Here is a 27,750-nt window from a genome sequence, read left to right as displayed (position 1 = left end):
AAGATTCTCTGTTCTTCCATCAACTATTCGGTTTTTCCCCAGATACTCGGGTTCAAATATCCATGGATTCGCTGTTTGTTTACTGTCTTCATATAATTCAGAAAACACAAGTTTTCTCGAAGCCTCTTGTTCATACGATAACAGTGGTGGTGGAGGCAGAAGCTGGTCGTAGACTATAGAGACGATAGATAGGGGAAAGTTTCTCTAAAATTAGAAAGGGTTGGAGTTTAACCCAAAATTGGGCCAAAAAACTCAACCCAACCTATTATTTATTTCAACAAACCTACCTAGAAAAACGCATTTATCTAAGTTCCACATTTTCTTTCATATCGATTGTCGATTCCACTGCTATACGGACATAGCTCTGCTTTCGCATAATGGCAGACAAAGCCATATGATAGTTTTTTGAAATAACTAATGACAATTGACTGGAAAAAACAACAGCTATCTGCTATGACGGGACCATGATTATCTCTTTATAAAGAAGTAACCGATTCAAAGTTGATCATAATATTGAATCAGTCATCCTTAGAAGCAACACAACTAGGATTGACTGATGATCCTAATCAAGCCCCTCCACATATCAAACAAGATGGAGTAAATTTGGATACACTCCTATGACATGCCCATCTTGTTTTGGATATAAGCCTGGTTACTATTCATAAAATTTGTATCGAAAAACACAAAATAAAACCAATGACATCAAATATCTAGCCAATGGTATCAAAGATCAGCAAAGATGCATAATCATTATTTTAGTGAGCTTTCAATCCAGAAAGAAGTCATTGTCTCCATGTACTAAAGGAGAAACATAAATAGAATGTTTTTAATTCCCAATTCATAAAATGCTGATGGAATTTGTTTATGCCTGAGATGGGGCATATTTCTCCATGAGCTTGGCCTTTTCCTCATTGAATTTTTTTTCCAACTGCACCTCTTCATCTAAATACCTCAACTTCAGTGCGGCAATATTTTCTTCATGAAATTGGCGAAGGTTCTCCTCTTCGGCAACATATTTACTCATTTTTGTACCCTGAATCTCAACAAACTCTTCACATCCATCCACCCTATGATCCAAAAAAAGTCAAAATTAATCATAACCATTGAAAGTTATAAATATCACAAGTGCACAACCAAAACAATGGGGATCCAAACATTCTTTCAATATATGTATATGCACCTCTTCGCACACAAAAACAAAAATCAGAGTCATGTGAAATTAGTTTTCTTTCAAATTAGCCTTAGACAATCCATTTCATAACCACCTAAAAGATATTGCATTCCCCAGAATTTACAGAGCACATATAAACAACGGATGTGAAAAATTATTATATGAGATTATCACAACTAAATCCAACATATAATATGAGGGAATGACATTCCATACTTGATTATCTGTTCCTTTGGATTTAAAGAACTGGTACTTGACTGCTTCACCTCCTTACGTTTCTCTTGATGCAACCTCTCAAAATCATCCTCATTTGCATTCCTTAAATCCTGAATGATTCTGATCTGGTCCTTGAAAAATTGCTCTTGCAAGTACAACTTTCATTGAGACACAATTTACAATGGTTAGAAGAGGTAAAAAGAAACATCAGAGATATTTTGTGACCAATGAAAAATACACTAGTGACAATTGCTAATTGAGAAGGAAAAGCAAATTGAGCCTGAAGTCATTATGTGGGGATAAAGTATTACTTCTTTAAATTGAAAATAGACAACGCTTATTTTATTATATATTTTATGAATATCATTAGATAAAATAGCAAAAGAATATAAATCATACTTCACTACAAAACATATGCAATTTTCCTTCACTAAATATTTACAAGAACGGGTCTTGTTCTTCTAATGCATTATAAAAAACATCCCTTTTAAATAAACTATCACATTTTGGGATATGCAACTTACTACCAATGCCCATTGATTGAAAAGAAGACGATAAAGTGTGAAAAAATTGGACAAACTCAACAATATATTTTCTTCCTAGCTCCTCAACTATGACAAGTTAGACAGAAATTCTATAGGCACACAAATCACATCGTATACAAAACCGTTTGAATCATAAAGAGAAGGCAAATTTGAGTGTGTTTAGCTTATCCATGCTTTCTCTAACAAAGCTTCGGTACATCCCCATAAATCTAGGTTACCATAAAGATTCAGATGTTAACATTACCTCTTCGCTAGTTTCGTCATGTTGCTTTTTGGTTCTAAGCCTTACGATATGACTTTCATCTATTGTCTGCCGCATTCTCTCAGCCATTACACTTAAAGATTCTTCTAGAATTTTTTTGTGTTTTTCATATTTGCCAGCCTTGGTCACCCAATAGCGAAGTTGTTCATTGTCCTCACCCATTTTACGAATTTCTTTTACAACCACCTCCAGGAATGATTTCATCTCATACTTAAGCTGAGTTTTGCCTATGCGATTTCAGATAAAACAAACAAAATAAAATCAGCACACCGTCTCCATAAAAATTGTTTTGCGGACATGCAACCATTACTCATCAAACAACCTGCATGACCTGAGTATGACAAAGAAAATGAAATGAATGAGGAAGGATGAAAAGGAACCTTGAGAATGCCTGTTGAATAAATCCAGATCTTCTTTTTGAGCCATGTATCCATAAAGCTGACGCTGTCCACCAGGGAGAAATAACTTTCGGTGACCAAGCCAAGAATCTCGGCCAGTTCCTTCATCTATAAAATGCATGTGCAGACGCTCTGCCTCAATATAACCTGTAGGTGACTTTTCAAATATCAAAAGACTTATCCCTCGATGACCTTGTGGGCCATATGCGTGTCGAGCTTTTGCAGCAGCGTATGTGTTGAAGTACTCCAGAAGCTCCTGGTTACCCATACCTATCCACTAAATACAAAGAAAATCTGGATTTAACATAACAACTAGGAAAGTTTTTGTTAAATTGAGAATGTTTTGCTATATTAATACAAGAAAAAAAGGACAGACCAATGCACAAGGCTCCCACCTAGTGGGGTTTGAGGAATGTGGATATACACAGTCTTACCCTCATAAGAAAATAGGTTGTTTCAAGGATTTGAACCCATGACCTTCAGGTCACAAGGCAATTTTTGTTGCAAATATGAAAATATAGTTATACCTTCTCATTTTCAACTTGTTCAAGTTGTGTATTCTGAATAACAACCATCGGAGGCCAAACTATTTCATGATCCCTCTCCCTACCTTTTAAACCTTTCCATTTACCATATACTTCGCCAAATGGAATTACTGAAGTGCCTCTTCTATGTAATTCCTCATCTAAAATTATAGAAAGCTCTCTATGGATCTTCACCCTTTTTGACCCCTTTGTTTTACAATGATTCATCAGAGGTTGTAGACCTCTGTACCAATCAATAGAACCTGAACCACCTTGACAAGCTGGACAGTGCCATTGCCTATTTGGTTCGTTGATCTGTTCGATAGTTAGGGAATTCAAAGTTGCAAAGAATTTCTTAAACCACTTGTTGTTCTTACAAGTCTCATGTCTCTTTTGACTACTATCAGAATCATTATCTTCACTCAACAGATCATCATCAGTATCCTCCATATCATCAAAATCCTCCTCCACTTCATCATCAACATCATTGTTCTTTACAGAGGACTTCAGTGCAGTTTCATCAATTACCGTACTAACATCACCACTTATGGACTGCTCATAACTAGTTCTAGATTTCCAATTCCACCCCTTCTCAAGAGGAGCCCGAACTAACGGATTTGAACTGACATTGTATTTTTGAGGTCCAGTTGTAGTGAACTGGGGCCTTCCATTTCCTCTGCCAGCAGGTCTCCTAAAGTCAGCATTTTGTGTCTGCCATGGATTTTCAGAACCCCTTCCGACCTCACCATGATTCCAAGTGCCTGACCTTTGTGCCATCCTTGTGGTTCCCGCTACTCTAGGATTGAAATTATGAATTGGAAGTGCCAATTGTCTTGCAAAATTGCTTCCACCTCTGTTCTTGGATTTCCTTGATTGTACCTCCCACTCACCATCATCTTGTCCCGTGCCTATGTTAATATCAACAAGACCCTGACTCAATTGCTCAACCTTTGGTTGAGGTTCAACTATTACTTTCCCTTTGGAAGAAGAACCATCACGTTCAGCTATGCCTTTCTCTTTGGAAGAAGAAGAACCATCATGTTTATAGGAAGGAAAAGGTCTTGCAAGTGCTCCTCTTTTTGAACTCATTCTGCAGGTGCTCAGTTTTGGATAACTGGTTGATTTCACTTGTTAGTCAAGCATAAATATGGAATTGATAATGTTCATAAAGAATAATAAAATAGATGGTTGAGTGATGGCGAAAAAAATGTTACATGGGCAATTGACCAAAATTGAACTCTTTTATATTGCTTGAAAAAACAATACTAATATAAAAAATATAATACCTAAACTAACTTTCACTGTCTTACACTCATCAAAACAATTAGGAAGAGGGATGAGAATAAAACTAGAAATCCAAGCTATAAAATGAATTATAGGATGATAAGGATCAAATAGAAAAATCAATAATATGGAGAAACTATTAATTTCATAATAGCAAACCAATTTGAGACGGGGGAATTGCAAGGTTTCAAATAGTTGTTGTGGTAACAGTTTTAGAGACTCACAATACCTTGATGTTACAAACTATTAAGACAAATGTTTAAGTTTGTGATGCAGTTTTAGAAATACCCAAAATCTTCACATGCGGCGTCTGTAGCGGTTGTGGCCCCAAATTTAAAACAAAAAAGCAACAATCAAATCTTAACCCCACTAGGTGGGGTCGGTTGTGGACCCAATTTAAAACCTTGAAACAAATTAAAACCTAGTCCCACTTTGGCATACAAATCGTAACTCTGATAATTAACATCCTCTACACTATCCACATATCCGATTCCAAATATAGGGAAAATGATTAAGGAAAACATAAGTTGCAGGAGAAAAGGGCATATACAAAAAATGAGTTTTTCACATAGATATGAGAAATTACGTGCAAGAAATGAATGAAACGCATAAAGAGGATGTAGTACACGACAATACCTCAGTGATCGGTAGCAAATTCAGTAGCAGGACAGTAGCAGAGAAAATATTGAACGAGAATTTTTTAAGATGATTTAGACAAAATGAATATTTTTCTTTCAGCTCAAGCTGCCGACCTACCCACGAGTGTATATATATACATACATACATATACATATACATTGTATGTGCACATATTTTCATCATATTTGGGCCTATTGGGCGATGTTCTTTTCACTCTAGAACCTTCTTGGTCCATCCATAATTGGTTTGGATTCCTAACATGAATTCACAATGCAAGATAGATACGCTTAATAAAATGTATATCCGAAATAAAAATAATTTCTTACATTAAAAAAAATGCTACCAAATTTTGATGCAACTCTCTGTGAAATTGTTAAAAAAATTGGAATCATAATTTATGATGATATTAAGTTAAAAAATGAAGGACCAAAATCATGACATTTTTTCATTTTTATTGATTTACTTTTACATTTTGTGGTGTTACTTTAAAATTTCAAAAGGTTATTTTGGGGCAACCACATAACAAAAAATAATATAAAAAACTGTAACAATATTACACAAAAGTTAAGCATGGTTTGGAAAAGAACAGATCTTTTTCTAGAGCATGTCCAACCAAATAAGTTTAGACAATTATATGTATAAAACAATTAAATTACAATAGTCCAAAACAAAATGTAAAAAAGTCAATATAGGAAAGTATACTAAATGTTTTGATTTGTATGACATTTTATATGGTATATATACATTTGGAAAAATGTAGGTCATTTGATATTAAAAAAACATTTGTTACATTACCCAAGAATAGATATTTAAATTTATATATCTTTAGTCCTTACTTACAAGGAGATCAAATATTATCTCACATAAATATCGACATGACATAGGCAAAAATAGAGCATCCATAGAAAAAGGTTCAAAATATGACCAAGAATTCAAAATAAAAAAATATTGCAGCAACCAGAAACGAAATCACGAGAAAAAATTAATTATACAAAGAATAAAGAAAATATAGTCAAATATATTACCTATTTGGGTTTTGAGTTTGCTGCTAAGTATTAGGGCCAAATAATATTATGATGCTGAGAACAATATAGAGAAGATAGGAAAACATCATAGAAGCAATGCTATATGCCTTGTGTTCTAACCACCCAAATGATCTCATGCCCTCTCTTTCATCCTTCATTCTCTTTTATATTGATATTCCTCTTCATTATTATTGCACCTTCCACACCAATTCCCCGATTTCACATGTCACATCTATAGGAGTTACACAACTTCCGCCACGATACTTAATATATCCCCCGTGTTTCCTCATTTTCGTTCTCATTTCTACGATAAACATGAGGCCTATGATTCAGAGGCCCGTCATTATGCCGTCAAAATGTGCCATTGGCAAAGACCGTGAAGTGAAATGAAATTTAATTAATTTACTTTATGTTGCTAGACAAACAATGAAAATTTCCCTTAAATGCCAATTAAGTATAAAATGTACAATATGAACAATACACTATTCTGGATCCAGTTGGAGCCGAAATACAAGAGTAATGTGACAATTAAGTAATGAAAGATAACAGAAAGAAAATGCATCATACCTTAACAACACTATAACAAAATAAGTGATACACAATTATGAACCTTAGACACAAGATTTTCGCCATGGAAGTGTCGATATGATTTTCCGGATTCCATCGATTTGTTCTAAACACAAACAAGTTTCCAGCAACATCAAATGAAATAACACTGATTTTGCCACAAATTGATGTGTGCAAACCCTCATTATCCAAAAAACTTAAAGCTTTTCTACTTGTTATTCCAACAATCATTATTTGGCACATGAAATCCATGAAGTATTCCCCCGAGGCGGTGATAGATAATATCATTCACGAAAGTGAACCCTAAAAGAAGTAATAGTTAATGCCTCGTTGTAATTTGTATATCCCTGATTATATTTCCATATTAAGGTAAAGCCGTAAGTACTCCCCATTTACTTAGATGAAATGGGCCACGCAGTTAAACCCAATTAGTATAGTTTCGTTTGCGAGTTTGGTTTCGGAGGAAAAAAATAGAAAGATAAGGCTTACGAGTGATCTCTTTGAAGCCTTTCATTTCCCTCCAAAACAAACTCACAAAAACCTTACCAGGTAGTTCGACATGAATGGTGGACTCAGCGAAACCCAGTTGTTGAAATGAAAGAGAGTGATTCTAATTCCGAGGATCCAAATCTCTTACCCTTTTCAGCTTACAGACAGTTTGAGAACACTGTTGAGGGAGTAGTGTATTCCAATGAGATCATTCTATTTATATCTTGTTCATTTAAAAAAAAATTCAAATAATTGATTATAAATTACTCTCTTTTCATTCTAATAATGGGTTTTAATATCATTATTTCATTCTAATAGGTTTTATATATCATTATTTTATTCATCAAACATATCATCATCTATCTTATATGTTATGTTGTGCCTACTTCAAACACTAAGACATATCCATATCCGATAATATGTGTTAGGTATTATTAAATTAATATTCTTATGTATTATTTTGGACTGAATTGCTTCAAAATAATCATTCTCGCGTGATAACTTCAGGTTTTTTACTTTTTTATTTTTAGTCACATCATAATATTGAATATAAGTCATATAATTATATAGGTATAGTATCTTGGTATGGTTTGTGCTTAAATGAGAATATATTTCTTATAACTTCATTTACTCACGTTAGTTATCTTTACATAGAATAAAGTCTCTAACCATCTTAACTCTTAAGTCTTAACCCATCAAACCCTGAATCATGAGGTATCACACGATAATCTTCATAACAAAAATGAAATTAATAAGCCACAATAACAAGAAAGAAAGGTAATGATAAACCATTAATGATAAAATAAATTCTGTCGTCAAAAAAAACTTTAGAGTGTGAAGTAGTTGTTGCTCTTGATTCTCTACACTATTTTGATTTATCCCTTTATCTTATAGACTCAAATGCATTTTTATTTCTTTAATTTGAAGTATGTGCAATTTTATTCCCGGTCAGCTCTTCTTATTTTTTGGGATATAAAATAATTTCAAAAGTTTTTTTTAAGTGAAATGTGTTAAAGTTATTAGTTGATTTCAGTTTGTTAATTGTAATATTGTTTTTGTTAATCGATTAAGAGTTTAATTAATTTATTAACTAGTTAGTTATTAGTTATGTATTGTAGTATATATAGAGTGATTCCCTTATTCCTTGTAGCAACTCAATTTAATATAGAAAGTTTTCATTTTCTCATTCATGATTCTTTCATACTTCTTGATTCATCAAGAAGATTTTAAGCATGGATCTTACCATTTTAATATGATATCTGAGCAATAATTACGTGCTTCCGTTTAAACTTCTATCCTTCCATTTCATACCAATCTCCTTTTTTTCTGTCATGGGATGCACCACAAAACTCTGTTTCTAGAGGTTGTGTTCTTTGCAAGAAGATGTGATCTCTCAGGTCCTCCTAGTGCCACTTTCCCAGCCATATGCTTCAGAAAATGATCAAGTAGGCCTATGTCACCGATATGCTTCAATTGAGAATTTTCTCTTTTTATTGTTGTGAACCACAAGTTGCTGCTTCTTTGGGTTATTCGTTACTACCTTAGATTTCTGAAGCCCGATGTTGCTACTCACATTTTGATGATTTCTCTTACATTGAGGAGTCATCCTCATCACTCAAACATTTGGTGTGACTGTTAAGCTTTCTTCTCTTTTATTCCAAAAATATGTTTCTTTAGCTTCTCAAATTCAAGAACTGCATTTGGTTCCTCTCTCTAATTCAACAAGATAAAATGTTTCTACAATTCAAGTTAATCCTAAAAATGGTTTTGGTTATGCAAGCTTTGAAGCTTTGGGTTATAATTTTACTAAATGATTTTGATAGAATATGAAACTCATGGCACTGTTTTGGATATGTTGTTAACTTGGGAAAAGAAATTGTATGAAGAAGTCAAGATGTGCTTATAAAGCATCCTTCCCAGGTAATAGGTTGTTCCAGCAGAAAAAACATATATCAAGAAACATAGGTTCTTGGAAAGGATAATACAAGTAATGCAAGGACACTATAGAAGGAGAGTGTTTGATCATCTTGTTGAGCATCATAGTCTTGTTAATCACTTTGGGAGTCTTCTTGTTAATACCACTTACTTATTTCTATGCTTCTCTTCATCTTCCCACTATCTTTTCACATCCTTATTCTTATTCTTTCATCTTTTAATCACACACATTAAGGGTTGATCTGCTATGGGTGTTTGGAATTAGTTGTTTCAGGTTTCAAGGTCAATGTAGTAACTTGGAATCAATTTTTTCTTCTCAATGACAACAAGAATCTACACATTCTTTCATCTATTACCCTCAGTTATTTCTCATTTCTTTATTATTCTAGTTTCTTTATGCATATCTCTCATTAAACACATAACATTATAGTGTATAATTTTTTTCTCATTGGAGCAACATATAAGGATCAAGATTAAGGTCCATCTCATTTCTCTCCTTCATCCCTTATAATTGATTTGCTTCTGTCAAAAAAATGGTTAAGCGTTGAATGAAATTGCTTTTTCCAAATGGTGGTTAAGCATTAATATTGCTTCACGTTCAGATTTCAAGACTGGGAGACGAAGATTCGCTCACCAGCAAGAGGAGGTATTAGAGTATGTGTGGTGTTCATCACAATCATGCCAAGCTTGGAATGCTTGACACATTCTAACTTGAGGGGTGCTAAAGTTGTTAGTCGATTTCAGTTTGTTAGTTGTAAAATTGTTTTTGTTAATCGATTAAGAGTTTAATTAATCGATTAACTAGTTAGTTATTAATTAGACATTGTAGTATATAAAGAGTGATTCCCTTATTTCTTATAACTCAATTCAATATAGAAAATTTCCATTTTTCTCATTCATGATTATTTCATACTTCTTGGTTCATCAAGAAGATTTCAAGCATGACTCCTACCATTTTTAAGAAAATGTAACGTAATAATTACAATATTTGAATAGCTAATATAGAGAAAAATATAATTTGAAAAAGAACAAATAACCCACCTTCTACACAAAGAGTTACAAGCTAATTTTGTTAAACAAAGACTTTTTGAAAGTTAGTTATCAAACACTACAAACTCTCCTTTTATATCTAAGTAACTTTTATTTTTTGTTAATTAAAGTCTAATATTCAATAAGCTACATTGTGTATTACACATAGGTCTATATGGTATAACTAGTTGATAGTTGTAAATGGAATATATTTGTACATAAAGAGAGTAGTAATGTTAAATAGTAGTGGATCAGCTAAATGAAGTTGTTTGAGCAAAGAAATGGAGTTTTCATCCTCATGTTTCACAACAGTCTCCACTAGAATTATGCAAGCTTCATCATCACCTCCTGTTTTAATATTGAGAATTTAAGATTTGAATTTATCATATGTACACACTATACTTGAAAATATGCTTATTTTATGTGCAACAAGGCAGCCCAAATGATTCTGCTATTCTTGTTGGGTAGATTCCTGTGGGGGTTGGGGAATCTCTGGCACACTTCTGCTTTGGTCAATAAATATGTTTCATGGTCTCATATGCTACAATATCAGACGCATGACATAGAGGAATGGTGTTTATAAATAAAATATGAGATTATTGCATGTTTTGCTGGAGCAGAAAAGGACTCGAGGATTGGTAGGAACTGAGAAAAAATAATGAAAGTAATGTTGAGAGTGGGATTTGAACCCACGCCCTTTCGGACCAGAACCTTAATCTGGCGCCTTAGACCAACTCGGCCATCCCAACATTCATGCATATAATTGTTACACTTACCTACTTATAGTACAAAAAACGTAGTTTAGTTACTTAGAATTAAAGGTGTCAAAACGGGCTACCCGGACGGGTTTGGGCTAAACCGGACCGGACTAAAAAGTTCGGATACAATTTATACATATCAAATAGTAGTCCAAACCCGCTCTAAGCGGGTTGCGGGTTGTGGCGGGCCGAACCGCATAAACTAAAAAATATTTTTTTAAATTTTAACATTTAATCTATTCAAAAAATATGTATCATTTGATATTAACGTATAAATTTTTTTAAACATATTTGTTATGTCAAATGCAACCAAACTTATAGATCCAATGCATTGTGTTTGAGTTAAGACGTGATGTTAAGTCCACATGTATGATTTTTAACATAACTATTTTATTAAATATCTCATTTCTATTGGACTCTCACTCTCTAACACGATATAATTTGTTGATTCACTTTAATATAACATTTGGATACTAAAAAATATATTATCTTTTGTATGTTCTTTGCCAACACTTTCATTGTGAACTATTATATAAGGTTTGGTTATGTGGAGTTCTATGTGATAAACAATTTGTGTTGATTTTAGTTTTGTTGTAAACTTTATTTTCTTTATTATATATTTGTGGTAAAGATTAAATCTAATTAAATACACAATAACATAATATTATTATTATAAGTTGTTTTGTGAATTTTCATTTAGTGCTTATTACCGAGCCAAAAGTCTTAAAAAAGATTAAAACATATAAGTAAAACGGGTAGCTCGAACCCGTCCGAGTAAGCTCGACCCGAGCCCGAATTTATAATAGTCCAGTCGGGCCGGGTCGACCCTAAAATGATACCCAAACCCTATAAATTTTTGGGCTTTGGCGGGTCGACCCGATCAGGCCCGTCCATTTTGACAGCTCTACTTAGAATCATTCAAAAATCAGTTATGCTTAGTATTTGAAAAATAAAAATCTCAATTTTATCCATATTTTTTTTAAATATTCATCAAATAATTTTTTTTAAGATAAATCTTGTTTACAATTTAGTCATGAAAATTTTCATTACACAATTTAGTCAATGAGATATCATTTAATTTGTCTAAGATTGGGCTCAAATCAAACCCATTTTGGTGGGTTAAATTCACTTTAAGCTTGTACAATTTGTCCAGAAATTTGAATCAAACCAATGTATTTTGTGTTAGTTAGTTTTAGTGGATTTATAGATCCAAAGTGTAATGCACAATTTTTTAAATACGGAAAAATAATAATGTTGAATGGAGAAATTAAGAAAATGTCTGCTGGTAAAACTAGATTATTATGTTGTCAATTTTTTCAACTAAAACAATATTGCCTCTATAAAAAAAATACTTAGGTTGGTAAGCGAAAAACACAAACAAACTTTTTATGAACTCGAATTATAATGATAAATTTAATTTATCAATTGAATGATACATATACTTTAGCTCACCTTAGGAATAGGGTTTAGAATAGGTGAGACCAAATCAATACTTAACAATTAACATGAGCAAGTTTTGACCATGTTGCAAACTTAAGGCTAGAGCTTGGCCGTTAATTGAGCAAGTTTTGACCATGTTGCAAACTTAAGGCTAGAGCTTGGCCGTTAATTGAGCAAGTTTTGACCATGTTGCAAACTTAAGGCTAGAGCTTGGCCGTTAATTGAGCAAGTTTTGACCATGTTGCAAACTTAAGGCTAGAGCTTGGCCTGTTAGGCCATCATATGCCAAATTTGAAGTATTGCCCTTACTTATTTCGAGTATTGATTCTACAAGCTTTTTTAATTTAAGTTTTTTAATAGAGATCAAATTGTTCACGTCAAAATATATGAAAAACTGAAATGAGTATTTACTCAAAAACTTATTATCACTAATAATATATATTGTTATCATGCAATATATAATGTCTAAATACAATAATTGCCTTATATCTATAAATATGCCACATAAATTTCATGTCTACTTTTAATTGTAAATAAGTTATGAGTTTTTTTACATTATTAACATATTATCTACAATTAATTTGTATTATTTTTATTTGAAAGTTAATAATGATTTACATATGAATAATCTATAATATTGTTGAAAGTATAAAAAACACATACATATTAGTATATACATATTAAATTCATAAGTTATTAGGTCTTCCAATGTAAAAAGGAAAGTGGAAAAATAGTGATAATTCAATTTCTCTAACGGTGTCATGGGATATGATTTTAAAATGATAGTAACATGAGACTTGCATAGAATTAAGATAAAACATTATGTTAAAATATTATATAGTTATATATATATATATATTAGGTTATTAGAGCAGTTTGACAGATTTAGGTAGAAGATTGCTCTTAAACAAGTGAAGTCAATTGAACAATGGAACAATAACTTCTAAGGTTCTACTAGATGTTTAAGTAAATTAAAAGATAAAGAAATATATTTTTTAAAGTAATATTTATTAAGAAAAATATTCATCTTAAAAAGGAATAAAACATTGATTTAATAATATAAGATTGTATTAGATATTTAAGTAAACTATATACTGAAGTGTTTAATTTCTGAAAGTAATATTTATTAAAAGCCAACATTTATCAAAAAAAAGATTTATTTGGAAATAGTGAAACCAAATGTTGCAATCATTTATTTTACTCATATTTTCACATATTTGGTGGGAGTGAAATATGTTATTTCACAAATTATGATATTCAATATACTGTTTGTATTTGGTATGCAAAATATTTAATAATTAAACTTTAACTTAAATATATTTTTTTTGACCAATCACAACTCACTCTCTTTGCTCATCCAATCTCCTTCCTTCCCATAAGGGTTAGTTTGGGAGTTGGATTTTGGAAGGGAATGGAGGGAAAGAAAAGGCCATAAAATACACTTATGAGATGACTTCCAAGTCTTTCCTTTTTTTCCCTCCAAAATTCAACTCCCAAACTAACCCTGAGTTAATAGACATGTTTGATTTTAGGGAAGAGTTTACCATAGAAACTTCTACAATCACGTGCCTCATATCATATGGATTCAACTCCTTCTCTTTCTTCTCCTCATCTTCATTCTTTTATTTTTCTCACCCATTGCTTTTGAAACTTCCCACGATTCAACCACCGCCACCACCACCGTTTCTGCATCCACCGCCGATATTCACCACTCACAAAAACTACTCACCAACAACCAATCCTCTTCCACACCTATAACTACACCCTCCATTTTTCTTCTTTTTAATTTCATTTTTTCCTTTAAGCTGAAGCTTAATGAATAAATTCAACATAGATTGATTGGTTTTCTAACCTTATTCGTGTTGTTGATTTCTTGTTCAAGTTCAAAACTTTGTCATTTGTTTGTTGTATTTCTGAGAATTTTGTCTAAATGGCGTTCATAATAATCCTTTACTGCATAAAATTTACCGTTAATCTCGTCAGAGTGTTAGTTGTACTCTCAATTGGATTTTACCCTTGAAGGTTAGTTTGCTAGTTTCTGATCCAGTGGCACGTATAAGGCAAGGAAATTTTGAGTCCGGTTTGGAACAAATATTTCTAATTTAGGTGTTAAATCAAAATTAATTCGAAATACAGCATAATATTATATGATAAATTCTTATATCATGTCTCATGCTAATCAATAAAAATATGACATATAAATTAAAAAATTTAAATTTTTATTATTGTTGTTTATATTTTATTATCCTTGGCACATAAATTGTAGAGACAATCTGTGGCAAACCTTTAATTATCATATTCACACTGTGATTTACCATTTCAATTTTCTTAAAATAATATGCAAAACGATGCGCTTTCGGATGCCATATTTCAACCAGTTGACATCCTGTGGCACCATTAGTTCATGTTAATTCTCATATTATCAGGCTTGACAAAAAAGGTGCCATATTTGTTTGAGGACATTAGCCAAATGTTTAACAAGGAATTTTAATGCTGTTAAAAGTCAATTACATTCTGTTAGAATAAATGTGGACTATCTAGTTATGTTTGATTTTCATCTAATTTTCTATAAAGCTTATAATTTAACTCTTTTACACTCTATCTTTCTGTTGAATAAATATCTACTCATCACTTTCCATGTTTACTAGAGGGGCAGATTCCATCCCATTTTACAAGGAAAGGGATCACCTGTCACGGGTTTTCATTCCCTGTCTCAGACCAATCACATATTGTCATGTGAATAAAATAAAATTTTAAAAACAAAAAATAACATTTTGATTGATTCGAGACAGAGAATGAGACACCGTTGAGGACATGTAATCTCTGTCCATTTTACTGACAATGTGATGTAAACCAAGGGGGCAACCTATGATTTGTGTAGAACAATCTTACAATTAGAAGAGTCACTTGGAGTTCATATTCTTGGAAAGAAATTATGAAAGTTTTTAGTTTATTTATTTATTTACTTAAGTTTAATAAATGAGAATTTATTCTCATAGGTAGTCTTATGATTTAATTTTGTCTTAGGAGTTATTTCATTTAAATGTTCAAGTGTTTATTTCAATTATTCATGTAATATGTGTTGGGAAATTAATTGAAGAAGATAATGTGGAGATAAAGATCTGAAATCCAGCATGCTTGATTTATATGAATTAATCTCATATTCTTGCTTACAGATAATGTGAATATTAAGTGGATTTAATCATCACAATTCAACAAGCCACAATTCAAATTGAATTTGGCAACCTTTAGCATCGGAGATCAAACAAAAACATGGAGACCTAGTCAAGCAAGCAATTTCAACTCAACCAACCTAATTTGATGCACATAATCAGTTAGGATCTTATCTACATGATTAATTAGGAATTTTATTTTGTTTATTAGAAGATAATTAGGATTCTATCTTAGTCTTATCTTTATCTAGCAAGGCATATTGCCTATTTATATTTTATTTGATCATTAATAAAAGTCAAGTTTATTTTTGAGAAAAATTGGATTGAATTCTTAAAGTTGAGCCAAAGCTCCTTAATTTGAACTTATCAAGATCCTTATTCTTGCGGTGTTCTAAGACTCATCATCCCTCGGTTTGGCGTCTAAATTCTTATCCTAAATTCTTATCAAGGATCCTTCCTTGTGGTGAATATCATTGACTTATCAAGCTCTTAAGCTTGTGGCGTCTCCATCTTCATATCTTTTCCATCTTTCCCCACAAATTTATCCTAAAATTGTCCTAAAAATCTCTATCAATACCAACACCGAATTCTGATTTATAAAGCTCTTAATTTCAAGTTAAAATGATCCTAATTCTAAGGCAGCCCCTTGAGGTTGTCAGCAAGTGGTCATCAGAGCTAGTTTTAACTTGAAACCCAAGTCATGGTCGAGGAGGCCAACCAAAGGACAAACATCTTTCATTCTAAGTGTTTGGTCCAAGGAAATGTCTGCTTATTGAGTATTGATGGTGGATGTACCAATATGTCTAGTTTAAGGTTAGTTTCAAAACTAAACCTTGCGACTAAACCACATCTCACTCCTTACCAACTACAATGGTTAAGTGAGATTGGGGAGATTATTGTGAATCAGCAAGTGGAGGTTCCCTTTTCAATAGGAAAATATGAAGATGTAGTTCTTTGTGATGTGGTTCACATGGAGACCAGTCATATACGTTTGGGTCGTCCATGACAAATGGACAAGAGAATCATCCATGATGGATTCTCAAACAAATACACATTTTTCACCAAAACCGAAAGGTGGTGTTATATCCCTTATCTCCTGCACAAGTAATTGAGGATCAGAAGATTTTGAAAACGAGAATTGAGGAGGAGAGAAAGGAAAAGCTGTGCAAAATTGAGAGTGAAAAGGAAAACGGGAAGAAAAAAGTTATTGGAAGAAAGAGGAAGATTAGTGAAGAGGAGAGAAATTTCCTTAAAAAAAAAAGTAAGGTTGAGAATGTGTTGAGTCCAAAATAGCACATACCCCCATTCCAGGGTGGAAAATTGTTTTTTACCACTAACAAGTCTTTGCCTGGTTTTTTCAAAAATATTTGCAAGACATTGGAATAATATTCCTTAAGGAAGAAGCACCTGATCACCCACCCTTATGGGAGGCTGAATTTTACATTGGTCAAGTTGTTCCTATGGATGTGATGGGGACAAGGCATAAAGACTCAACTATTATGGTGTTTTCTAAAGATGCACATTTTTTAACAACAAATATTATGGTTGCTTTTCTTCTTGCTGAATTATTCATCAAGGGTATGACCAATGATGAATATGTGGAGAATTGTTTCAAACAATTCAAGAAGATGGTCTTTGATCCAGAAGGTGATGATGCCTCAAATTTGAGGACAAATTCTTTTCAAAAAGGAGGGTATGATGTAAACCAGGGGGCCAACCTATGATTTGTGGAGGACAATCTTACAATTAGGAGAGTCACTTGAAGTTCATATTATTGAAAATAAATTATGAAAGTTTGTAGTTTATTTGTTTATTTGCTTAAGTTTAATAAATGAGAATTTATTCTCATAGGTAGTCTTAGGATTTAATTTTGTCTTAGGAGTTATTTCATTTAAATGTTCAAGTGTTTATTTCAATTATTCATGTAATATGGGTTAGGAAATTAATTGAAGAAGATAATGTGGAGATAAAGATCTGAAATCCAACATGGTTGATTTATGAGAATTAATCTCATATTCTTGCTTAGAGACAATGTAAAGATTAAGTTGATTTAATCATCACAATTCAACCAGTCATAATTCAAATTGAATTTGGCAACCTTTAGCATTGGAGATGAAACAAAAACGTGGAGACCTAGTCAAGCAAGCAATTTCAACTCAACCAACCTAATTTGATGCACGTGATCAGTTAGGATCTTATCTACATGATTAATTAGGAATTTTATTTTGTTTATTAGAAAATAATTAGGATTCTATCTTAGTCTTACCTTTATTCAGCAAGGCAGTTTGCTTATTTATATTTTATTTGATCATTAATAAAAGTCAAGTTTGTTTTTGAGAAAAATTGGATTGAATTCCTAAAGTTGAGCCAAAGCTCCTTAATTTGAACTTATCAAAATCCTTATTCTTGTGATGTTCTAAGACTCATCACTCCCTCGATGTGGCGTCTAAATTCTTATCAAGGATCCTTCCTTGTGGTGAATATCATTGACTTATCAAGCTCTTGAGCTTGTGTCGTCTCCATATTAATATCTTTTCCATCTTTCCCCACAAATTTATCTTAAAATTGTCCGAAAAATCTCTATCAATACCAACACCGAATTCTGATTTATAAAACTCTTAATTTCACGGTAAAACGATCCTAATTTTAAGGCAGCCCCTTAAGGTTGTTATCACAATGAACATCCTATTTCAGTATTGTTGGAAATTCTACTACATTGTTAACTACTAAATCCACATTGACAGCTAATAAATGTTCATTCTATAAGTTGTTGCTAACTTGCTATACTTTTTAATTCTTATTTAGGGAAAGAATTATTTTGATGATTTGTATTTTTTATTATATTGACTATGTATAAATTTTTATATCGACGATTCATAGATATTACACTATTTCTGAGTATGTAAATTAATTTTAGTATGACGCTTATATGTTCTGGATGAGATATTGAATTTAATTTTATTAGCAATTTGGTCTGGGAGTGTGGAGTGGGAAATAAATCATATTGTAATGATGTTCTTTTACGTGTATGATTGGTCTTGCTCTAGAAGTTGGATAAACTTATTTCCTCTTCTTCTATCCAAGTAGTAATATGGGGGTGTTCTTGAATTCCTTTATATATAAATTCCTTAATCCTAAGAGGTTGGAAATCCGTATAAAGTTTTAATCAACTATGTTCCTTGAACATTATTTTCTTCTGTGGAAAAGAACAAAAAGATCAAACATACTCACCAAACACAAGTACAAATGAATTGAGCATACGCACTGACAGTATTTTGACAGGGGGTAGAGAACCTAAGTATAAAAGGTGAGATAGCAACATGCCCAAGCACAAGGATAGTGAGAGAAGAGATTGCAGAGAGGGAGGGTTCATCATTGTATTTCCTCCATCCATGCTATTATTTCAGATTAGCAAGAGTAACATTTCTCAAATGTCTGGGCCTAGATTCTACATCTGAATCTGATGGCCCTTCAACTCAAAAGCTTAGGAAAAGAAAAGAAAACTGATTATGAAATTTATGTACCCATTGTTTGTTTGACAGAAATTCTTTCATCATTCTGAACACTTTCCTGATTAATTTTCCTAGTTCTTTTTTCGGGCCCTAGTTTCTCATAAAGATTCTTTCATTATTTAACATGATAAAAGTTGAAAAGCGAAGCACAATTTTAAAGCTCTGAAGTTGGACACAGTCACACTGCAAAGTTCTTTCTAACTCTAATTTAATATGTCTAGTAAACCTTGATTTAACTTTAGTTTGATGTCATCATGTCATGCCCAACGTATTATGGCACTAATGAATAATAATTTTCTTTTATAGTCTACTTGCGAGTTGGTTTTTGGAGGGCAAAGAAAAAAATATGAAAACTGAAAAGTCATGAAATATACTTATGAGATGGCTCTCTAGCCCTCATTTTTTTTTTCCTTTCCAGAATCAAACTCGCAAAGAAACCCTTTGGGATTCACGTGCAGGCTTTAGTGCGTTTGTCTGCTCTTTTTGAAGAGAGGGGTGAAGCATATGCCAATACCAGGGTCTCATTAGAAAGTATGTCTAAGACTCTTCTTTTGTTTTATCAAGAAGTTGTGGGTCTGTGTTCATTCATAGTCTCCTTGGTATGACTTCTTAAGTTAATATTTTTGGTCCTCATGTCTGTAACAATAAGTGTTTCAAAGCTTCCAAACAAAGAAGGTTCCATACTTCCACTGCGTTGCAATCTTTTGTGAAGCTCAATATATTATTCATCCAAATTGTATACGTTCCTATATAACAAGAAAAATGCAATTTCTAATATTTTCCTGTTTTGTGCAGACATAGCAGCAAAACTGGGTCAAATAGATGTTTCTAGTTTGTCTCCAACCGCAATTGCAACTGAGGTTTTCATCAATTTCTGCCCCATGCGCTTCTAACTCCATTTCAGTTTGTCTAATCTTGTCCAACTGAAACATTTTTGGGCACTATAATTGAATTTAAATTTAATGTTGGTGATGCTTATCTAATCCATATGCCTATGTATCTTGCAGGCACTAGAACAAATTGAAGGCTTTGTGAAGGGTGAAGATGGCAGATACACAGGATCCTAGTACAAACTTTACTGCAAGCATGTTTTGATTGTTTTTATTTTTCACAAGTTGCAATTTGCAATTAAGGTCCTGATATTGTGCGGTCTAAAAAAAAGTAATGAATCTTGACACATGTTTATAAATAACTCGTGTTACAGCAATTTTGCATAATCTCAAAACTGATAGACCTGTTAGTCAATAGTTAGTAGCCACAGCAAACAATTTTGTAACACTGTTAATTTGCATTCTATGCCTAAGAACCTTGCAAAGATGCCTACTGTTTCAACTAGCACCTGATATAAAAATTTAACTTGATATAAAACTAACCAAAAACGTTTGTTAACATAAAATCGAGTGTCAAAGTGTAATTCAGCTAGTCAACCAATAAAAGAGTAACCAACTTAAAATATCACGGATTATGTAGCACAAATTATAATCAACATCAATTCAAAAATTTGGAGTCCATGAAATATGATAGATGGATCTTCAAGTAGTAAACTGAAAATTTTGTAATTAAACCAAGAATCACACACAAAATGATAATGATTTGTTGTCTTAGTGATTGTCTCATAAAGAGAGGGGGAAAAAAAGAAATGGAGTGGAATCACACACAACGATAATAATTTGTTGTCTTAGAGACTATCTCATAAAAAGAGAAATGGAATGCCAACTTTTTATATGCTCAATGATATACCAAATAGTGATATTCTATGTTTGCATGCAATGGCATACCTAATAGTGATTGGTTGGATAGAGTATAAGGGTGGATACAAAATTTGAGCACGTAAAACAGTTGGCCCTCCATTTCTCTTTTAATAGCAAACTTGATGTAAATTTGAACAATTAAATTGCAAGGAGGGATGAAGAGGAAACAAAAACAAATTTACAATGGAAACCAAATCTATGTACTCCTTGTTTCTGTTATGTTTGTGGCATTCAAGGGAAAGCTGCAATACAAAGATGAAGTATCTTGCAATTCAAAATCTTTAGAGCTATAACAAACTGACATGAATTGAACCCATTTGTTATAACAACAAATATAAATGCCAGCCTAAGGTGATTTGGTGGAAGTAAAGCAATGATGCTTCAATCTTGTATCTCAATATCCAATGGGAAAAGTGTGAAAGAGGAGTGTAGTTATGGATTTTCTAGTGCAAGGTTGAGAGCCAGTTATGACAAAGAATTTGTAACCTCAAGAAGTAGTCCTACAATTTAGACACATCAACTATCCTACCAAAAAAGGATTAGCTTAACTCAGATTTTAAGGAAATCAGCTATCCTAAAGAGAGAGACAACTTAAGATTATGACCTTTCTAAGATAATGCTCTTCTAGATGACCAAAGACCTTGATGTAGAAGTAACTCTAAATTGTGTCTGTGAGATTTTGAAGGCACAAAAAGAACCACAATCTCTTTGAACTATTTATTAATGATTAGGGATCTTCTAGAGTCCAATGTTTACCTTAAGAGGGTTATAATTTATAAGGTGCTACCGATCAAAGCATGCAGCAATTCACTTAAAAAAGAAATAGTTTTATTTGATTTCATAAAAAAAATTATCACTGGCTGGGAAACACAAAATATAACAAACATACATGAGGAAATATGCATCAACTCTACCTTGCTAACTTTAGTTTGGTTGTTAGAAATTTAAACCATTGTAAACTTTATTTTTCATGTATCAATAATAGTTTGCTCATCACATGCATGCAATGTCAGACAATGTATCACATTTTAATTTTTGACTCCCAAAACAGGGAAATGCTCTCATTATTAAGGTCATGAATGGAGTCAACCAAAATATTTTCTGTCTTGTTGGATGAACATCATACAACATGTTGCTTAATTCAAGAGGAACTTGGCATCAAATGAAAAAAAAAACAGAGACAAAACTAAGGTATATATCATATAAGCTTTAAGGTAAATAACCTAACCTGAAAAAATGTGACAGAGGAAATAGTTAACAAAGTGCATTCAATAACAAACTAGTCGATAGCAGATAATGGCCCATGGCGGTTGCCAAATTCAACCATCATAATATTGTGAGCAAATACTGAATATCATCAACAATTGATAAAAAATTATTAAAAATAAAACCACATGAAAACCCACATTTTAAAAACTTCACTTAAAAAATAATAGAAAATACAAATTATGTATTTTACTAGATATATTAGGGAGTAGTAATAATAGTTTAATAAAATTAAAAGTCTTCTAAAAAACAAAATTACAGTTCATAAAAAAAAATAGAATAGTAGTTTTAAAATAATATAATATAAGTATATAAGTAATATAATAACAATTAAGAAAAAATAAAGAAAAAGGAAAACAAAGAACGAGAGAGGACAATAGTGATGATGGAGACAAAAGCTGGTTGTAGACTATAGAAGTTGTAGAGAGGGGAAGAGTTTCTCTAAAATTAGAAAGGGGTTAGAGTTTAACCTAAATTTGGGCTTAAAAACTTGACCCAACCTATTATTTATTTCAACAAACCTACCTAGAAAAGTGCATTTACCCTAAGTTCTACCTTTTCTGCCATAGCGATTCCACTGCCACTACCATACAGCCATAATGTCGCTTTCGTATAATGGCAGACAAGGCCATGTGACAGCTTTTTGAAATAACTAATGACGATTGGCTAGAAAAAAACCACGACTATTTGCCATGACGTTGCCATGGTTATTTCTTTATAAAGAAGTAACCGATTCAAAGTTGATCATAATATTGAATCAGTCAATTTCTTTAGAAGCAACACAACTAGGATGGACTCATGATCCCAATCAAGCCCCTCCACATATCAAACAAGATGGAGTAAATTTGGATCCACTCCTATGACATGCCCATCTTGTTTTTGATATAAGCCTGGTTACTATTCATAAATTTATACAGAAAAACACAAAATAGGACCAATCACATCAAATATTTAGCCAATGGTATCAAAGATCAGCAAAGATGCATAATCATTATTTTAGCAAACTTTCAATCCAAAAAGAATTTATTGTCTCCATGTACTAAAGGACAAACAGAAATAGAGTTTTTTCTAATTCTCAAGTCATAAAATGCTGATGGAATTTGTTTATGCCCGAGATGGGGCATATTTCTCCATGAGCTTGGCCTTTTCCTCATTGAATTTTTTTTCCAACTGCACCTCTTCCTCCAAATACCTCAGCTTTAGTGTCGCAATATTGTCCTCATGAGATTGGCGGAGCTTCTCCTCTTCAGCAACATATTTACTCATTTCTGTACCCTGAATCTTAACAACCTCTTCATACTCATCCACCCTATGATCCAAAAAAAAAATCAAAATAAATCATAACCATTGAAAGTTATAAATAGCATAAGTGCACAACCAAAACAATGGGGATCCAAACATTCTTTCAATATATGTCTATGCATCTCTTCGATACAAAAACAAAAATTAGAGTCATGTGAAATTAATTTTCTTTCAAATTAGCCTTAGGCAATCTATTTTAGAACCACCTAAAAGATATTGCTTTCCCCATAATTTACATAACACATATAAACATCGGATGTGAAAAATAATTATTTGGGATTATCGCAACTAAATCCAACATATAATATGAGGGAATGACATTCCATACTTGATTCTATGTTCCTTTTCATTTAAAGATTTGGTACTTGACTGCTTCATCTCTTCACGTTTCTCCTGCTGCAACCTCTCAAAATCTTCTTCCTTTGCATTCCTTAAATCATGAATGATTCTGATCTGGTCCTTGAAAAATTGCTCTTGCAAGTACAACTTTCATTGAGACACAATTTACAATGGTTAGAAGAGGTAAAAAGAAACATCATAGATATTTTGTGACCAATGAAGAATACACTAGTGACAATTGCTAACTGAGAAGGAAAAGCAAATTGAGCCTCAAGTCATTATGTGGGGATAAAATATTACTTCTTTAAATTGAAAATAGACAATGCTTGTTGTATTATATATTTTATGAATATCATTAGATAAAATAGCAAAAGAATATGCATCATACTTCACTAAAAAACATATGCAATTTTCCTTCACTAAATATTTACAAGAACGGGTCTTGTTCTTCTAATGCATTATAAAAAACATCCCTTTTAAATAAACTATAGCATTTTGGGATATGCAACTTACTACCAATGCACATTGATTAAAAAGAAGACGATAAGGTGTGAACAAATTGGACAAACTCAACATTATATTTTCTTCCTAGCTCCTCAACAATGACAAGTTAGACAGAAATTCTACAAGCACACAAATCACATCATATACAAAATCGTTTGAATCATAAAGAGAAGGCAAGTTTGAGTGTGTTTAGCTTATCCATGCTTTCTCTAACAAAGCTTTTGTACATCCCCATAAATATAGGTTACCATAAAGATTCAGATGTTAACATTACCTCTTCGCTAGTTTCGTCATGTTGCTTTTTGGTTCTAAGCCTTACGATATGACTTTCATCCATTGTCTGCCGCATTCTCTCAGCCATTACACTTAAAGATTCTTCTAGAATTTTTTTGTGTTTTTCGTATTTTCCAGCCTTGGTCACCCAATAGTGAAGTTGTTCGTTGTCCTCACCCATTTTACGAATTTCTTTTACAACCATCTCCAGGAATGATTTCATCTCATACTTAAGCTGAGTTTTGCCTATGTGATTTCAGATAAAACAAACAAAAGAAAATAAGCACATTGTCTCCATAAAAATTGTTTTGCTGACATGCAACTAATACTCATCAAACAACCTGCATGGCCTGAGTATGACAAAGAAAATGAAATGAAGGAGGAAGGATGAAAAAGAACCTTGAGAATGCCTGTTAAATAAATTCATGTCTTCTTTTAGAGCCATGTAACCATAGAGCTGACGTTGTCCACCAGGGAGAAATAACTTTCGGCGACCAAGCCAAGCATCTCGACCAGTTCCTTCATCCACAAAATGCTTATGTAGACGCTCTGCCTCAATATAACCTGTAGGTGACTTTTCAAATATCAAAAGACTCATCCCTCGATGACCTTGTGGGCTATAGGCGTGTCGAGCTTTTGTAGCAGCATATGTGCTAAAGTACTCTAGAAGCTCCTGGTTACCCATACCTATCCACTAAATACAAAGAAAAATATGGATTTAACTCAGGAACGATTTTGTTAAATTAAGAATGTTTTGCTATATTAATACAAGAAAAAAAAGGGACGGACCAATTCACAAGGCTCCCACCTAGTGGGGTTTGAGGAAGGTGGATGTACACAGTCTTACCCTCACAAGATAATAGGATATTTCCAGGATTTGAGCCCATGACCTCTAGGTCACAAGGTAATTTTTGTTGCAAATATGAAAATATAGTTATACCTTCTCATTTTCAACTTGTTCAAGTTGTGTATTCTGAATAACAACCATCGGAGGCCAAACTATTTCATGATCCTTCTCCCCACATTTTAAACCTTTCCATTTACCATATACTTCGCCAAATGGAATTACTGAAGTGCCTCTTTTGTATAATTCCTCATCTAAAATTGTAGCAAACTCCCTATGGATCTTCACCCTTTTTGACCCCTTTGTTTTACAATGATTCATCAGAGGCTGCACACCTCTGTACCATTCAATAGAACCAGGACCACCTTGACAAGCTGGACAGTGCCACTGCCTATCTGGTTCGTTGATCTGTTCGACAGTTAGGGTATCCAAAGTTGCAAAGAATTTCTTAAACCACTTGTTGTTCTTATAAGTCTCATGGCTCTTTTGACTATAATCAGAATCATTATCATCACTCAGCAGATCATCATCAGTATCCTCCATATCATCAAAATCCTCCTCCACTTCATCATCAACATCAGTGTTCTTTACAGAAGACTTCAATGCAGTTTCATCAGTTACCTTGTTAACATCACCACTTATGGACTGCTCATAAATAGTTCTAGATTTCCAATTCCACCCCTTCTCAAGAGGAGCCCGAACTAACGGATTTGAATTGACACTGTAGCTTTGAGGTCCTGTTGCAGTGAACTGGGGCCTTCCATTTCCTCTACTGGCAGCTCTCCTAAAGTCATCATTTTGTGTCTGCCATGGATTTCCAGAACCCCTTCCGACCTCAACATGATTCCAAGTGCTAGGATTTTGTGCCATCCTTGTGTTTGCCGCTGCTCTAGCTCTATTCTTGGATTTCCTTGATTGTACCTCCCACTCACCATCATCTTGTCCTCTGCCTATGTTAATATCAACAAGACCCTGACTCAATTTCTCAACCTTTGGTTGAGGTTCAACTATTACTTTCCCTTTGGAAGAAGAACCACCACGTTCAGTTATGCCTTTCTCTTTGGAAGAAGAAAAACCATCATGTTTAGAGGAAGGAAAAGGTCTTGCAAGTGCTCCTCTTCTTGAACTCATTCTGCAGGTGCTCAGTTGTGGATAACTGGTTGATCTCACTTGTCAGTCAAGCATAAAAATGGAATTGATAATGTTCATAAAGAATAATAAAACATATGGTTGAGTGACGGTGAAAAAATATTACACGGGCAGTTGATCAAAATTGAACTCTTTTATATTGCTTAAAAAAATACTAATATAAAAGATATAATGCCTAAACTAACGTTCACTATCTTCCACTCATCAAAACAATTGGGAAGAGGGGTGGGAATAAAACCATAAATCCAAGCTAGAAAATGAATTATAGGACGATACAGATCAAATAGAAAAATCAATAATATGGAGAAACTATTAATTTCATAATAGCAAACTAGTTTGAGAGAGGGAAAATGCAAGGTTTCAAATAGATGTTGTGGTCACAATTTCATAGACTTATAAGACCTTGACGTTACAAACTGTTGAAGACAAATGTTTAAGTCTGGGATGTAGTTTTAGATCCATCCTAAACCTTTAGATTCAGCATCTGTAGCGGTTGTGGCCCCAAATTTAAAACAAAAAAGCAACAAGCAAGCCTTAATCCCACTAGGTGGGGTCGGTTGTGGACCCAAATTTAAAACCTTGGAAAAAATTAAAACCTAGTCTCATTTTGGCATACAAATCGTAAATCTGATAATTAACATCCTCTACACTACCCAAAGATGTGATTTCAAATAGAGGGAAAATGATTAATGAAAGCATAAGTTGCAGGAGAAAAAGGTAGATACAAAAAAATAGATTTTTACATAGATATGAGATGATACGTGTAAGAAATGAATGAAACACAGAAAGAGGATGTAGTACACAACAATACCTTAGTGATCGATAGCAAATTCAGCAGCAGCAGAGTAGCAGAGAAGAGATTGACCAAGAATTTTTTAAGATGATTTGGACAAAATGAATATTTTTCTTTCAGCTCAATTTGCCGACCTACCCACGCGTATATATACATATACATATACATTGTATGTGCACGTGTTTCCATCATATTTGGGCCTATTGGGCGATGTTCTTTTTCACTCCAGAACCTTCTTTGTCCAACCATAATTGGTCTGGATTCCTAGAATGAATTCACAATGCAAGATAGATGCGGTCAAATTTTGGTGCAACTCTCCACGAAATTGTTAAAAAGTTCGATCTTACAATTTATAATGATATTATGATATTAAGTTAAAAAATGAAGGGCCAAAATCATGACATTTTTTCATTTTTATTGATTTATTTTTACATTGGGCAATTAAACCCAATTACTTTCATTATTTTTTCTCAGTTCCTACCAACCCGAGTCCTTTTCTCCACCAGCAAAACATGTAATAATCTCATATTATATTTATAAACACCATTCCTCTATGTCATGC

General features: G+C 33.0%; 2 protein-coding genes, 1 long non-coding RNA gene, 1 other non-coding gene and 1 pseudogene across 5 annotated transcripts; 2 read left to right on the top strand and 3 right to left on the bottom strand.

The window, feature by feature from the left end:
* LOC109362305 (protein SUPPRESSOR OF GENE SILENCING 3-like) lies at positions 719-5,319 on the bottom strand. Its single transcript, XM_019608010.1, has 6 exons — positions 5,037-5,319; positions 3,120-4,230; positions 2,575-2,869; positions 2,177-2,421; positions 1,388-1,545; positions 719-1,067 (listed from the first exon to the last, which is right to left on the bottom strand). Exons 2-6 carry the CDS (start codon positions 4,203-4,205, stop codon positions 863-865), a joined length of 1,989 nt encoding a protein of 662 aa, XP_019463555.1. The 5' UTR covers positions 4,206-4,230; positions 5,037-5,319; the 3' UTR covers positions 719-862.
* On the bottom strand, positions 10,753-10,833 carry TRNAL-AAG. The gene has a single exon. It is a non-coding gene; the product is annotated as a tRNA-Leu (tRNA).
* On the top strand, positions 13,801-19,089 carry LOC109361901 (annotated as a pseudogene).
* LOC109362314 lies at positions 19,465-20,212 on the top strand. Its single transcript, XR_002109388.1, has 3 exons — positions 19,465-19,498; positions 19,763-19,827; positions 19,975-20,212. It is a non-coding gene; the product is annotated as an uncharacterized LOC109362314 (long non-coding RNA).
* LOC109362306 (protein SUPPRESSOR OF GENE SILENCING 3-like) lies at positions 22,931-27,418 on the bottom strand. Of its 2 annotated transcripts, XM_019608012.1 has the most exons (6): positions 27,207-27,418; positions 25,343-26,402; positions 24,802-25,096; positions 24,404-24,648; positions 23,615-23,772; positions 22,931-23,293 (listed from the first exon to the last, which is right to left on the bottom strand). In XM_019608012.1, exons 2-6 carry the CDS (start codon positions 26,375-26,377, stop codon positions 23,089-23,091), a joined length of 1,938 nt encoding a protein of 645 aa, XP_019463557.1. In that variant the 5' UTR covers positions 26,378-26,402; positions 27,207-27,418; the 3' UTR covers positions 22,931-23,088. The 2 variants fall into 2 exon arrangements, with proteins under 2 accessions (XP_019463557.1, XP_019463558.1); XM_019608013.1 differs by lacking the exon at positions 27,207-27,418 and having other exon boundaries at positions 25,343-26,546.

Source organism: Lupinus angustifolius, chromosome LG12 (genome assembly GCF_001865875.1).
Source record: "Lupinus angustifolius cultivar Tanjil chromosome LG12, LupAngTanjil_v1.0, whole genome shotgun sequence".
In the NCBI taxonomy this organism is placed as follows: domain Eukaryota; kingdom Viridiplantae; phylum Streptophyta; class Magnoliopsida; order Fabales; family Fabaceae; genus Lupinus; species Lupinus angustifolius.
Note: the sequence above shows the minus strand (reverse complement) of the source record. Positions and strands in the feature narration are given on the sequence as shown.

What these genes read in the sequence shown, in the direction of transcription:
- LOC109362306 (XM_019608012.1), bottom strand. Translation starts at nt 26,377, where the DNA reads ATGAGTTCAAGAAGAGGAGCACTTGCAAGACCTTTTCCTTCCTCTAAA. An exon ending in ATGACGAAACTAGCGAAGAG is followed by an intron (nt 23,773 to 24,403) that starts GTAATGTTAACA and finishes TCTCAATGAAAG; the next exon opens with TTGTACTTGCAAGAGCAATT. An exon ending in GAAAAGGAACATAGAATCAA is followed by an intron (nt 23,294 to 23,614) that starts GTATGGAATGTC and finishes TTTGGATCATAG; the next exon opens with GGTGGATGAGTATGAAGAGG.
- LOC109362305 (XM_019608010.1), bottom strand. Translation starts at nt 4,205, where the DNA reads ATGAGTTCAAAAAGAGGAGCACTTGCAAGACCTTTTCCTTCCTATAAA. An exon ending in AACAAGTTGAAAATGAGAAG is followed by an intron (nt 2,870 to 3,119) that starts GTATAACTATAT and finishes CTTTGTATTTAG; the next exon opens with TGGATAGGTATGGGTAACCA. An exon ending in ATGACGAAACTAGCGAAGAG is followed by an intron (nt 1,546 to 2,176) that starts GTAATGTTAACA and finishes TCTCAATGAAAG; the next exon opens with TTGTACTTGCAAGAGCAATT.